Source organism: Podarcis erhardii (assembly GCF_964252035.2).
Source record: "Podarcis erhardii genome assembly, chromosome: 10".
Taxonomy (NCBI): domain Eukaryota; kingdom Metazoa; phylum Chordata; class Lepidosauria; order Squamata; family Lacertidae; genus Podarcis; species Podarcis erhardii.
This window is the reverse complement of record NC_138500.1, coordinates 1,635,103-1,649,115: the sequence shown is the minus strand read 5'-3', so window position 1 is coordinate 1,649,115 and position 14,013 is coordinate 1,635,103. Positions and strand designations below refer to the sequence as shown.

Here is a 14,013-nt window from a genome sequence, read left to right as displayed (position 1 = left end):
CTCAGCCCGCAGCGGCCCTGGTGGGATGTACAGGCGCCCGTAGTGCAGCAGAAGACCCTGATGCGAGACCAGCCCTGGATACTGAGGGCATGATCCTTCGGCCAGTTCCCGGAGTCGTTCCTGGGCCCAAGCGTCGACCCGCTGCTGTTCCCGCACCCGAGCCTGCAGTGGCTCGACCTCCTGGGTGGCCAGGAACGCAGCTGGTGGTAGGATCGTGGTGGGTGCTGCTTGCTGAACCGTGTCTGCGTTGTCTTCAGGTTTCCGGGACAGGGCATCCGCCTTCTGGTTTTGGGAGCTAGGGATGTAGCGGATCCGGAACTGGAACCGGGAAAAGAACAACGCCCACCGGATCTGCCTTTGGTTCAGCTTGCGGGTGGTCTGGAGGTATTCCAGGTTCCGGTGGTCGGTTCTCACCTCCACCGGGTGTCTTGCTCCTTCAAGATGGTGGCGCCAAACCTCAAAGGCCACCTTGATGGCCAGCAGTTCCCGCTCCCACACGGTATAGTTACGCTCCGCTGGAAGGAGCTGGCGGGAATAGAAGGCGCAGGGTAAGAGTGGCGCTTCCGGTCCGTGCTGCTGAGACAAGACGGCACCGAGAGCCGTACTGGAGGCGTCAGTCTCTACCACAAAGGGTCGAGAAGGATCCGGATGTTGCAAGATTGGCGCTCTCTGGAAACAGGCCTTCAACCCTTGAAATGCCTCCTCCGCCTCCTTGTCCCAGGAAAACGGCGTCTTGGGGCGCAGAAGCCGGGTCAACGGGGTGGTGCGGTGAGCATAATCCGCAATGAAGGTCCGGTAATAGTTGGCGAACCCCAGGAAACGCTGTAGGTCCTTGCGGTTCCGAGGTGCCGCCCATTCTCGAACCGCTGCCACCTTCCCAGGATCCATTTGCACCCCACCTGGTGAGAGTCGATGACCCAGGAAGTCCACTGACTGCTGATGGAACTCGCACTTGCTGAGCTTTGCATACAGACGATGCTCGCGCAAGCGCTGCAGCACGGTCCGGACATGGCCCTCGTGGCACGCCGGGTCACGGGAGTAAACCAGAATGTCATCCAAGTACACCACCACGTACTTGTCTAGCAAGTCCTGGAACACGTGGTTGATGTACCGTTGGAACACAGCAGGCGCGTTGCACAAACCAAAGGGCATAACCAGGTATTCAAACTGTCCGTACCGGGTCCCGAATGCTGTCTTCCACTCATCCCCGGCGCGGATCCGAATCAAATTGTAGGCTCCCCGGAGGTCTAGCTTGGTGAACACCTGCGCCCCTTGCACCCGCTCCAGTAACTCCGAAATAAGGGGCAAGGGGTACCGGTCCGGGATGGTAATTTTGTTCAGGGCCCGGTAATCATGGCAAAGGCGGAGCTCCCCACATTTCTTTTTAACAAAGAGCACTGGTGCAGCAGTGGGCGAGGTAGAGGGTCTAATGAACCCACGCTCCAGGTTCTTGCGCAAGAAGTCCTGCAAAGCCTCGCGCTCTGGCTCTGTTAACGAGTATAAGCGACTCACCGGTAGAGGCGCTCCGGGCTGGAGGTCTATGCCGCAGTCAAAGGACCGATGCGGCGGCAGCTGGTCTGCCCCCCGTTCCTCGAACACGTCGTGATAGTCCCGGTACTCAGCGGGGAGCGTCGCAGCCGCCTCCTCAGTGGGCGCAGCTGCTAGCATCTCAGTCTCAGCAGGAGAATTGGGGTCTGGGAAGTGTACAGTCCGTTTGACCCAGTCAATCTGCACATTGTGAGCCTCTAGCCAGTCCATCCCAAGCACCAGGGGGAACCGGGGCATGGAAGCAATATCCAGAGTTCGCATCTCACGGTGCTGCTGGAGGCACAGGACCAGGGGCTGGGTCTCTTGAGTGACGGCGCCCGAACGCAGTGGCCGTCCGTCGATTGCCTCCACCTGTACCGGTTCTGGCTTGTTCCGAAGTGGCACCCGATGCTGGGCAGCAAAAGCAGCGTCCATATAAGAGCGGGTTGCCCCTGAATCCACCAGAGCATGGGTAAGAATCCATGGCCCTCCTGGAGGGTATAGATGTACCGGAACCATAAGGTGTTGTAATTCAATTGGTGCGGCCCCATTCTGTGCTGTTTGGGACCCCCGGTAGCTAGGGCCATCAGCTACTGGGGTTGGCGGTTTCCCTGCGGCTGGCGTTTCTCTGGACAAGACCGAGCGAAGTGTCCACTTCCGCCACAGTAAAGACAGAGATTTCCCTCCCGACGCCGCGCCTTCTCTGCAGGGGAAAGGCGTGGCCGCACTGCCCCGAGCTGCATAGGCTCCTCCGTTAAATCAGTTGTGACCGTGGGGCTGCTGGAAAAAGCTGGTGCCGTGAACTGGAAGTGTCGGCGACCCCGGGCCTGACGACGATCCTCCAACCGATCGTCTATTTGTAGACACCGTTGAATGAGAGTGTCTAGCGTGGTGGGGCGTTCCATTGTGGCCAACTGGTCCAGTACCTCGTCTGAAAGCCCCTCAAGATACTGGTCCCGCAGTGCCGAATCATTCCAGGTCAAGTCCTGTGCCAGCAGCCGAAACTCCGTGGTATATGCGGCCACCGTGGACTTGCCCTGTTTCAAACGCCGAATCGCCCGGTTGGCTTGACTCCCTTTCTGGGGATTGCCGAACGCGGCCTCCAAATGATTGCAAAACCCCGTATAGTCTGCCAGCAAGGGGGAGTCTTGCCTGAGTAGCGGCAACGCCCACTTGGCCGCCTGGTCCTTTAACAAACTAATCAAAAAGTGCACCTTGGTGCGGTCGTCAGGAAAGTTCCGGGCTCGCCCCTGAATATACAGCTTGGCCTGGGCCAGGAACATGGGAAAGCTGGCCGGGGCTCCATCAAATTTCTCAGGCAAAGCCACTGGGTACTTGCCAGGAGCCGGGGCGTCGGCCCCAGGAGCTGGTAGGGCTTCCAAGCGTTGCTGAAGTGCCACAACCGCGTCACTGAGCTGCTGCACGGTGTGAGTCAAGGTCTGGTTCCTCTGGGCCAAATCCACCAGTGCAGCCGCCTGGTCAGCCATGGCCTCTGGCTCTTCCCGAACGCACCCCTACGAAGGGGGAGTGCGGGTAGGGCGGGAGCAAACTGTGCTGGTCCCAGGGGGGATGAGGTACTATTACCGTAGGCCAAGATCAACAGGGAGCCGGGCGGGGTAGCAGGAACGATGGTAGGGCAGAAGCAGGAAGCCAGGCGAGGAACCGGAACACTGGTAGGGTAGAAGCAGGAGTCCAGGCGGGGAACAGGAACACTGGTAAGGCAGAAGCAGGAGTCCAGGCGGGGAACAGGAACACTGGTAAGGCAGAAGCAGGAGTCCAGGCGGGGAACAGGAACACTGGTAAGGCAGAAGCAGGAAGCCGGGCGAGGAACAGGCACACTGGGAGTGCCGAACAAGGACTGGGTAAAGCAGGTACTTCACAACGACGTTGCTCCCGCAACCTGGGACCGGGCTGCCTGACCTTTATCTTCTTCTAAGGCCGGGGGCGGTCCCGGCCCCCAGAAGCCCCGCCTCTCTTGGCCTTAAGGCGAGCACTCCTCCTGGGAGACACCAGTTCCCTTCGCCTCTCTGCCCTAAGCCTCTGCAGATCAGGAGAGGCCGAAGGGTTACTGGGCCCCGGGGGAGGCTCACCTGTAGCCACTGAGTCTTCCAGCACCTCTGGGGCCTGAATGATTTCACCTGGTGCCTGCTCTTGAGTTTCCTCAGCAACTAGGCCTTGCCCCAGTTCAGCCGGCCCTGGAGGCGGGGACTCCTGCGCCGGCTGGGATTCCTCCGGATCACTCTCAGACTCGGAATCCCAGGCCATCACACGTTGGAATTTAAGTCTTTTCAATGCAATTTTACAGGTCTTAGCTTGGACGTTCTTTGCTTTGATCTGCGTACAAAAAACGGAAGGCGGACTTCCTGTTTGCACCCTCCCGCTTCAGTGCCAAATTTACAACTTTTAATTCTTCAAATCCCCCGATCATTAAGCTTGACCTACTCACGGGTTGTTGTTTAATAGCCAAATTGTCACAGGAAAGAGGTCAGCGCTCTCCGGCAAGTGGCTGTGCGGCTTCACTCCACGGAAGAAGCAGTTCACTCTCAGCACCGCGCCACAGCCCCGTCTTGCTCCGGGACCCTTTACAGAGTCCCCTCGCAAATTGGGGGGGCGCAAAAGGTGCCCGCCAAGTCCCACGGCCACAGGCTTCTCCTGCCTGTGGTTTCTGAAGGGTCCCCGCTTCACCGTTGCAGCTGGACCCAGATTCCGCGGAGCAGTTCCCCCCGAGACTAGAGGGAATCCGCCATTTGCCTATGGCGCCGCATCCGGAAGTCAAGACTCTGGAGTTTAGTCAAACTCATGCTGGTAGCTTTGAGAACACTGTCCCACCATCTCGTCCTCTGTGTCCCCTTCTCCTTGCGCCCGCCATCTTTCCCAACATCAGGGTCTTTTCCAGGGAGTCCTCTTCTCATGAGGTGGCCAAAGTCTTGGAGCCCCAGCTTCAGGATCTGTCCAGCTTCAGGATCTGTCCTTCCAGTGAGCACTCAGGGATGATTGCCTTCAGAATGGATAGGTTTGATCTTCTTGCAGTCCATGGGACTCTCAAGAGTCTCCTCCAGCACCAGAATTCAAAAGCATCCATTCTTCTTTATGGTCCAGCTCTCACTTCCATACACCACTACTGGGAAAACCATGGCTTTAACTATACGGACCTTTGTTGGTAAGGTGATGTCTCTGCTTTTTAAAATGCTGTCTAGGTTTGCCATTGCCTTTCTCCCAAGGAGCAGGTGTCTTTTAATTTCGTGACTGCTGTCACCATCTGCAGTGATCATGGAGCCCAATAAAGTAAAATCTCTCACTGCCTCCATTTCTTCCCCTTCTATTTGCCAGGAGGTGATGGGCCCAGTGGCCATGATCTTCGTTTTTTTGATGTTGAGCTTCAGACCATATTTTGCACTCTCCTCTTTCACCCTCAATAAAAGGTTCCTTAATTCCTCCTCACTTTCTGCCATCAATGTTGTGTCATCTGCATATCTGAGGTTGTTGATATTTCTTCCGACGATCTTAATTCTGGCTTGGGATTCATCCAGCCCAGCCTTTCGCATGATGAATTCTGCATATAAGTTAAATAAGCAGGGAGACAAAATACAGCCTTGCCGTACTCCTTTCCCAATTTTGAACCAATCAGTTGTTCCATATCCAGTTCTAGCTGTAGTTTTTGTCCCACATAGAGATTTCTTAGGAGACAGATGAGGTGATCAGGTACTCCCACTTCTTTAAGAACTTGATATAGTTTGCTGTGGTCGACACAGTCAAAGGCTTTTGTATAGTCCATGAAGCAGAAGTAGATGTCTTTCTGGAACTCTCTAGCCTTCTCCATAATCCAGCACATGTTTGCAATTTGGTCTCTGGTTCCTCTGCCTCTTCTAAATCCAGCTTTCACTTCTGGGGGTTCTCGGTCCACATACTGCTTGAGCCTACCTTGTAGAATTTTAAGCATAACCTTGTGTGAGTATGGTGACATAAATCAAGGGTTCCACTCGGACTGAAACTCAATCTACAGTCCATACTTTTAAATAGTTTCTTCCCTGTGTGTCGGCTGATGTTTTCTCAGATTTCTATTCTGACTGAAGCATTTACTGTACACCATACCTTTAAATGTTTTCTCCTGTGTGAGTCCGTTGATGTGTTGATGTGCAACTAAAGCCCTTTCCACATGTCATACATTTAAATGGTTTCCCCCCTGTGTGAGTCAGTTGGTGTAAATACAGATATCCATTCTGACTGAAGACCTTTCTGCACTCCATACACTGAAATGGTTTCTCCCCTGTGTATGTCCGTTGATGTGTTCTAAGCTTTCCATTATCACCAAATCTCCTTCCTCATTCCATACATTTAAATAGTTTCTTACCAATGTGAGACTGCTGATGTCTTCTCAGGTTTCCGCTATAGCTGAAGTACTTTCCACACTCCATACATGTAAATGGTTTCTCCCCTGTGTGAGTCAGTTGATGTGATCTAAGGCTTGTATTACAACGGAAGCTCTTTCCACACTCCATACATTTAAATGGTTTCTCCCCTGTGTGAGTCCGTAGATGTGATCTAAGGCTTGTATTACAACGGAAGCACTTTCCACACTCCAGACATTTAAAAGGTTTCACCCTGTATGAGTCTGTTGATGTCTTCTAAGGTGTGCACCCTGCCTGAAGCTTTTTCCACACTTCACGCATTTATATGGTTTCTCCCCTGTGTGAGTCCGTTGGTGTTCTTTAAGATATCTATGATTGCCAAAACTCTTTTCACACTCCATGCATTGAAATGGTTTCTCCCCTGTGTGAGTCCGTTGATATTTCCTAAGGCATCCTCCATCACTAAAGCTCTTTTCACACTCTGTACATTTAAATGGTTTCTCCCCTGTGTGAGTCTGGTGATGTATATTGAGGTGTCCACTCTGACTGAAGCTCATTCCACACTCCATACATTTATATGGTTTCTCCCCTGTGTGAGTCCGTTGATGTATATTGAGGTCTCCACTCTGAATGAAGCTCTTTCCACACTCCATGCATTTAAATGGTTTCTCACCTGTGTGAGTCCGTTGATGTTGTCTAAGGCTTCCACTATCACTAAAGCTCTTTTCACACACTGTACATTTAAATGGTTTCTCCTCTTTGTGAGTCCACTGATGTCTTCTAAGTCTTACATTATTACTAAAACTCTTTCCACAGTCCATGCATTTAAATGGTTTCTCCTCTGTGTGAGTCCATTGATGTTGTCTATGTCGCGAAATTCCTCGCGGCGCTTTCAGCAGAAACGCTAAGAGTCCCAGGTTTTTCCCAGTGCAGTCTTTTAATGTGAGCAATATACAGGTATTTACAAAAACAGTCCATACAGAGTACTTACAAACCAATACTCTCCACCAGCATCTCCACACCACAGCACAACCACCACTACAACCACTGTTAAACAGGCTTTCCTTTTAAAACAGGTGATAGCCAATCACACTAATCACACTCCTGCTGAGTCACTCTGACCCAGCAGAGTATTGCATCATCCTGTTGAAGCCTGAGACTTATCCAGTATCCTGCGAATCCCAACACTCCTCCTTAAGTCAAAGGCTTGAGACCTAATAATTCTCTTAAGTCTCAAAATTTAGGAGCATCCAAACATTTTGTATACAAATCTGCCACATTACATTTCGTGTTACAGTGCTGTACCTTTAACACATTTCTTTCCAAAGCATTTTTCACATTTCCGTATCTTATAGCAATATGTTTACTCTTGCTTTAAAAGTTCTGTTGGTTGGCAAGCTGTTGTGCAGCCATGTTGTCACTTAGTACAGTGATTGGCATTTCAGAAGGTATTCCAAGCTCTTTTGTTAGGCAAGCAAACCATTCTATTTGTGATACACATTCGCTTATGGCTGAGTACTCTGCTTCACAAGTACTTGTGGCAACAAATGTTTGTTTCTGGGATTTCCACTGAACCAGGGCATTTCCAATATATATGGCATAGCCAGTGGTAGACTTTCCATTTTCTCTGTCCCCCCAGCTGGCATCAGCGTATGCATACACTTGCTGATCATATCCTGTATCCAGCACCAGTTTGTAATCTTTTGTGCCTTTCAGATACCTTAGGATTCTTTTAAGTGCTACCCAATGTCTCTGAGCCGGGTCTGCACTTCTTTGGCTTAACATGTGCACTGCCAATGTTATGTCGGGTCTTGTCCAACAACTTAAATATAACAGAGAACCCAACAGAGAATGAAATGCTGTTGCATTCTCACATTTTTGTCCTTCTGGTTCATTTTTGTACTGGGTAGTTATGGGAGTGTCAACATCATTTGCCCTCTCCATTCCATATGTCTTCAGCAACTTTTTGATTTTTTCCTTCTGACTCAGAGAGTAGACACCCTCTTCATTTCTCTCAACCTCTACTCCTAAGTAATTCTGAATCTCTCCCAAATACTTCAGTTTGTATTTGTTACCTAGGCTGTTTATAAACCAAGACACTTGCTTTTGTGCAGTTGTTATTAGACAGATATCGTCAACATACAAAAGTAAATAACAAACACTTCCTTGCACCATTGCTGAATATAAACAGGAATCAGCCAGGCTTTGTTTGAATCCCATCTTTTTCAAAATTGTGTCTATGCATTCATGCCATAGACGTGCACTTTGGTGTAAACCGTATAGTGCCCTTTGCAGTTTTAACACCATGCTGTCTTTTTCCAGCTCATAGCCTGGTATTTGCTGTAAATACACCTCAGCGTCAATAGGAGCATTTAAATATGCTGAGGCAACATCAAAATTATTAACTTTTAACCCTCTCAGACTTGCCATTGCTAAAACTGATTTTACTGTTTCAGCCTTTGCTGTTGGGGCAAACACTTCATCATAATGTATCATTTTCCTTTGTGTAAAGCCCCTTGCAACCAACCTGGCTTTCCTCTGACAACTACCATCAGCCAGCTTTTTCACTTTAAAAACCCACTTACAGCTTATGGGCTTTTTACCTTCAGGCAATTCTGTAGGTACAAAGATATTGTTTAGCAGAGAGTTATACTCTGCCTGCATTGCCTTTAACCACGCCTCTTTCTCTAGAGTAGGTAACTCTTGCACTTCTTCAAAGTTTTCTGGCTCAGTTACACAAACCTGGTTTATGGTGGCTGGGAACCCATAACAGTCTGGAGGTTGACCTTTATTACTTCTTGCAGACCTCCTTGGTCGATTAACCTCACCCCCTGGGCTACCTTCAGGACTGCTTTTGGGGTGGATTGATTCTGGAGATTTACCTCCTCCTGTCCCTGTTGCACTTTCTTCTCTCCCCTGCTCCATGCTAGCAGCTGGAGAAAATTGCTCAACCTTTACCTCCTCCCTTTCAGTTTCTCTGGGAGAGCTGCCAATTCTTAGCTTTGTTTCAGCTGCCTCATCAGGTACGCTCGGCAGTAAAACTTTTTCTGGCAGCAGGTTTGCATGTATCTTGGGCCAATTTCTTTGCTCATTAAAGCTGGCTGATCGACTATAACTTAAAAGATTTTTATCATCTTCAAACCTGTAGGCTTTCGTACCACTTTCATACCCAAGAAACAGCAACTGCTATGCCCTTTTCCCACCTTTTCTTCGGTTCTTTACAGGTATGTCAACCCACGCCTTTGTCCCAAAGATTCTCAAATGTTGCAAACTGGGACTTTTGTTATAGAGAATTTTATAGGGTATGTCATCTAGTACCCTTGACCACAAGCGATTCCCAATATAATTTGCGGTCTTAATACTCCGTTCTCCTGAGGCGTTGCCACATTGGTAAGTCTATGTTTACTCCCCTGGGAACGCAACCAGTTTCTTAGGGAGCTTGCCATAAACTCTCCTCCCCTGTCTGTCTGAATAGAGCACACCTTTTCGCCAAGTTGCCTTTCTACCCTTCTTACCCAGAACTTCAAAATTTGGGCAACGTCAGACTTGTGCTTTAGTGGATAGACCCAGCCAAATCTAGAATAGTCATCCACTAGGATCAAACAGTACTTGTTATGGGAGACACTTGGTGGAAAAGGACCAGTTACATCAGCATGAATCAACTCCAGTGGTTTTTTGGTTTCTCTCTGGCTTGCTCTTGCTACTGGGCAAGCCCTGCTTTTAACCTCCTTGCAGATATTACAGTCTAAGTAATTATCACAACTTTTAATGTTTTTCATTCCCCCACACAACTCCAATGTTTTGTTTAGCACCTTATAGCTAGCATGAGCCAGACGCCTGTGCAGGAGATGAATACACATATCATGGGTTGGGACATTTTGCACATTCGCAACCTTAGACTCACACTGCAGTACATACATATTAGCTCTAAGGGTAGCATTTGCCAACACTGCCCCATTTTGCTTTATCTGGCACTGGTCTCCCACAAAGTTTACTTCAAAGCCTGCTTTTGCCAAGTCAGGAATGCTCAGGAGATTGTTTTGCAAACTAGGCACACACAACACATTCCTGAATGTGTGTCCCAGTTGTGGGAACACAACCTCCCCCTCACAAACCACATTAGCTTTCTGGCCCGCAGCAAGACTTACATGTTTTTTGTTTGAGGCCCTAGCATCAGTTAGCAATCCTTTTCTTTTACAAAAGGTTTGAGAAGCTCCACTGTCCAGAACCCACAGCTCTTCCCTTTCTTGACCATCTGCAGACACCCAAGCGGTAGACTCTCTCTGCTGCCTCCTGTGCTTCTGCTGTTTTTGTTGTTTTCTCGGGCAGTCCCGCAGCAGATGTCCACTGGACTTGCAGCAAAAACACCTTTTTACTTTGTTGACCACCGGCTGGTCTGCAGCAGCTCCTCCTGGCTGTTTCTCCGGCTCTCGACACCTCTGGTCTTCCCGGCTATTGTTCCCTCTGGGATGCTCCAACAGCTGGGCTGAGGTCATCTTTCGCTCTGCACGCCTGTCCTCCTCTGCATACAACCGTCCAGTTACGTATTCCAGAGTCAGCTTATCAGTCTCTACAGACTTGAGGGAGTTGACCAGCATATCATAGCTGTCATCAAGGGAACTCAGGACTATAAAGACTTTGTCCTCTTCCCCCACAGGCCTCCCTCTTAAGGCTAGCTCCTGGAAACAGCCTGTTAGGAATTTTAGGTGGTTTACCAGGGAGTCCCCCGGTTTCTTCCGACACCGGTACAGTCTCCTGGTCAGTGTTATCAGTGAGCCAGCTGTCTCTCGCACATGGACAGCCTTGAGTGCATTCCACACCTCACTTGCCGTCACCTTATCAGCTACGTAGACTAGCTGGCTGTCATCCAAGAATGATCGTAGCCAAAGCTTTCTCATCCTTTTCTAGCTGGACCTCTGCTAGTGCCAGCTTTTCATCGTCCTCATCCCACTCAGGGGGCTGCGGTGTAGTTTCCACCACCTTCCACAGGCCCTCACGCTTGAGGAAGTGTTGCATGCGGACCGACCAGGTGCTGTAGTTTGTGGCCGTCAGCTTCTCCAGCAACACGCCACTTCTGGACTGCTCCATCCCTGCAACTCACCTCCAGCACCCACGGCTAGATAACTGCCACACCTGTACTCTTGCGCAGCGGGAGCGTGCTGGGCCCATAACCCTGTCGCGAAATTCCTCGCGGCGCTTTCAGCAGAAATGCTAAGAGTCCCAGGTTTTTCCCAGTGCAGTCTTTTAATGTGAGCAATATACAGGTATTTACAAAAACAGTCCATACAGAGTACTTACAAACGAATACTCTCCACCAGCATCTCCACACCACAGCACAACCACCACTACAACCACTGTTAAACAGGCTTTCCTTTTAAAACAGGTGATAGCCAATCACACTAATCACACTCCTGCTGAGTCACTCTGACCCAGCAGAGTATTGCATCATCCTGTTGAAGCCTGCAGACTTATCCAGTATCCTGCGAATCCCAACAGTCTAAGGCTTTCATTATCACTAAAGAGCTTTCCACACGCCATACATTTAAATGGTTTTTCCTCTGTGTGAGTCCATTGATGTCTTCTAAGATTTCCACTGCAACTGAAGCCCTTTCCACACTCTGTACATGTAAATGGTTTCTCCCCTGTGTGAGTCTGGTGATGTCTTCTAAGGCTTCCACTATCACTAAAGCTCTTTTCACACTCCATACATTGAAATGGTTTCTCCCCTGTGTGAGTACGTTGATGTCTTCTCAGATGTCCACTGTGACTGAAGACGTTTCCACACTCCTTGAATTTAAATGGTTTCTCCCCTGTGTGAGTCCGTTCATGTCTTCTAAGGCTTCCACTGTTATTAAAGTTCTTTCCACACTCCAAATATTCATATGGTTTCCCCCCTGTGTGAGTCCGTTTGTGCAATTTAAGGTTTCCACTCTGAATGAAGTTCTTCCCACACTCCCTGCACATAAAATGTTTTCTCTCTGTGTGAGTCCGCTGGTGTGTTCTAAGTTTTGCATTGAAAGAGAAGCTCTTTCCACACTCCATACCTTTAAATGGGTTCTTTCCTTTTTCTGTTCATTGATGTGAACTATGTGTGCTCATTCAGTGAAGCATATTCCACATTTCACACATTTTAATGGCTATTCCTAATGAAACGAAAGGTGCCCTGTCCCCTGCAATTCTGTCTTCTCCATCACCTTTTTCAGAGTGGACAGAAAGGAAATCCTGTTTGGGTTTTAAGAAAGAGAACACAGGTGAAAAAAGGACACATCAACCGCCATTAGCACCTTCTCTTATTTCAACACCTCCTACATTCTCCCATGTCTTCCCCATGTTCCCAATTTTTAGGAAATGAAAATGCTATGATGTCAAATGGTAGTAATGCATCAGCAAACTTTCATAATCCTCAATCATCTTTAATAACACAGCATGATCTTGGAATACTGTTGTCCTCTGAGAATGCCTTTCCAATCAAGTGTTTGCCCCCGTTTCCACCTCTAGATCTTCATGAATCACCTGCACAGTCCCACTGACCTCAGGAGGTCCATATGGACCATTTTGGGAGACCCAGGCCTTTATTTCTTCTAGGGACTGTGGTCTGGGTCAGTCAGAGAACTAGTGACAAGGCTTGGTGCTTGGGGTCAGCTGAATGGGTGCTCAGGGAAGCTCCTGTTCTTGGAAATGGACCTCTGTCTACATGCCTCACATTGCATGGAGAGAGCAGGAGAAGCAGTTGGCACATGGGAATCCCAGGCGGAAACACCCACCCCAGTGGTTCTTTATAATGATGATGTGCTGCCTGATCCTGTGCTTGTCTTCTGACAGAGGTCTATTCTAATCTGGCACTGAAAAGCAGAATATTCAAGTTAATGGTAGGTGGCCATATTGGTCTGACACAGTTGAAGTAAAAAAGTAACAAAAATAGTCCAGTAGCAACTTAGGGACCAACTAAGTTTGTTCTAGGTATAAGCTTTCATGTGCATGCACACTTCTTCATATAGTGGAGGGTAGTAGGAGATAGTAGTAGGAGTACCCTTCTGAGAAAAACCCCACCCCACCCTCCCACGATATACAAGGGTCTGGTGACATCTGTCTCGGTGTATCTGAAGAAGTGTGCATGCAGACGAAAGCTTATGCCTAGAACAAGCCTGGTAGATGAAGGGAACGCAGTGGATGTAGCCTACCTTGATTTCAGCAAGGCATTTGACAAGGTGCCCCATGATATTCTTGTAAAGAAGCTGGTAAAATGCGGACTTGACTATCCTACCACTCAGTGGATTTGTAACTGGCTGACTGACCGAACCCAAAGGGTGCTCATCAATGGTTCCTCTTCATCCTGGAAGAGGAAGAGTGACTAGTGGGGTGCCACAGGGTTCTGTCTTGGGCCTGGTCTTATCCAACATCTTTATCAACGACTTGGATGATGGACTCAAGGGCATCCTGATCAAATTTGCAGATGACACCAAACTGGGAGGGGTGGCTAACACCCCAGAGGACAGGATCACACTTCAAAACGAACTTGACAGATTAGAGAACTGGGCCAAAGCAAACAAGATGAAATTTAACAGGGAGAAATGGAAAGTATTGCACTTGGGCAAAAAAAATGAGAGGCACAAATACAAGATGGGTGACACCTGGCTTGAGAGCAGTACATGTGAAAAGGATCTAGGAGTCTTGGTTGACCACAAACTTGACATGAGCCAACAGTGTGATGCGGCAGCTAAAAAAGCCAATGCAATTCTGGGCCGCATCAATAGGAGTATAGCATCTAGATCAAGGGAAGTAATAGTGCCACTGTATTCTGCTCTGGTCAGACCTCACCTGGAGTACTGTGTCCAGTTCTGGGCACCACAGTTCAAAAAGGACACTGACAAACTGGAACGTGTCCAGAGGAGGGCAACCAAAATGGTCAAAGGCCTAGAAACGATGCCTTATGAGGAACGGCTAAGGGAGCTGGGCATGTTTAGCCTGGAGAAGAGGAGGTTAAGGGGTGATATGATAGCCATGTTCAAATATATAAAGGGATGTCACATAGAGGAGTGAGAAAGGTTGTTTTCTGCTGCTCCAGAGAAGCGGACACAGAGCAATGGATCCAAACTACAAGAAAGAAGATTCCACCTAAACATTAGGAAGAACTTCC

General features: G+C 48.9%; 3 protein-coding genes and 1 long non-coding RNA gene across 8 annotated transcripts in view; 1 reads left to right on the top strand and 3 right to left on the bottom strand.

Moving 5' to 3' along the window:
- LOC309351988 (uncharacterized protein) overlaps positions 1-6,737 on the bottom strand; it is a 60,567-nt gene extending 53,830 nt beyond the window's left edge. Inside the window, exon 1 of the mRNA XM_081880234.1 lies at positions 5,929-6,737. Coding sequence (XP_081736360.1) covers positions 6,125-6,697 — 573 coding nt within the window. The 5' untranslated portion in view covers positions 6,698-6,737 and the 3' untranslated portion in view covers positions 5,929-6,124. The remainder of the gene's footprint in view (positions 1-5,928) is intronic.
- Positions 1-14,013, top strand: part of LOC309352055 — a 266,510-nt gene that overhangs the window by 32,369 nt on the left and 220,128 nt on the right. Inside the window, exon 2 of the long non-coding RNA XR_014161068.1 lies at positions 12,750-12,825. This is a non-coding gene — a long non-coding RNA (uncharacterized lncRNA). The remainder of the gene's footprint in view (positions 1-12,749; positions 12,826-14,013) is intronic.
- LOC309351824 (uncharacterized protein) overlaps positions 1-14,013 on the bottom strand; it is a 67,980-nt gene that overhangs the window by 36,837 nt on the left and 17,130 nt on the right. The window lies entirely within an intron of this gene.
- LOC309351620 (uncharacterized protein) lies at positions 11,322-12,729 on the bottom strand (the record flags this gene model as incomplete). The annotated part of the gene is made up of 2 exons (XM_081879408.1): positions 12,408-12,729; positions 11,322-12,098 (listed from the first exon to the last, which is right to left on the bottom strand). The coding sequence occupies exon 2, from the start codon at positions 11,916-11,918 to the stop codon at positions 11,322-11,324; it is 597 nt and encodes a 198-aa protein (XP_081735534.1). The 5' UTR covers positions 11,919-12,098; positions 12,408-12,729.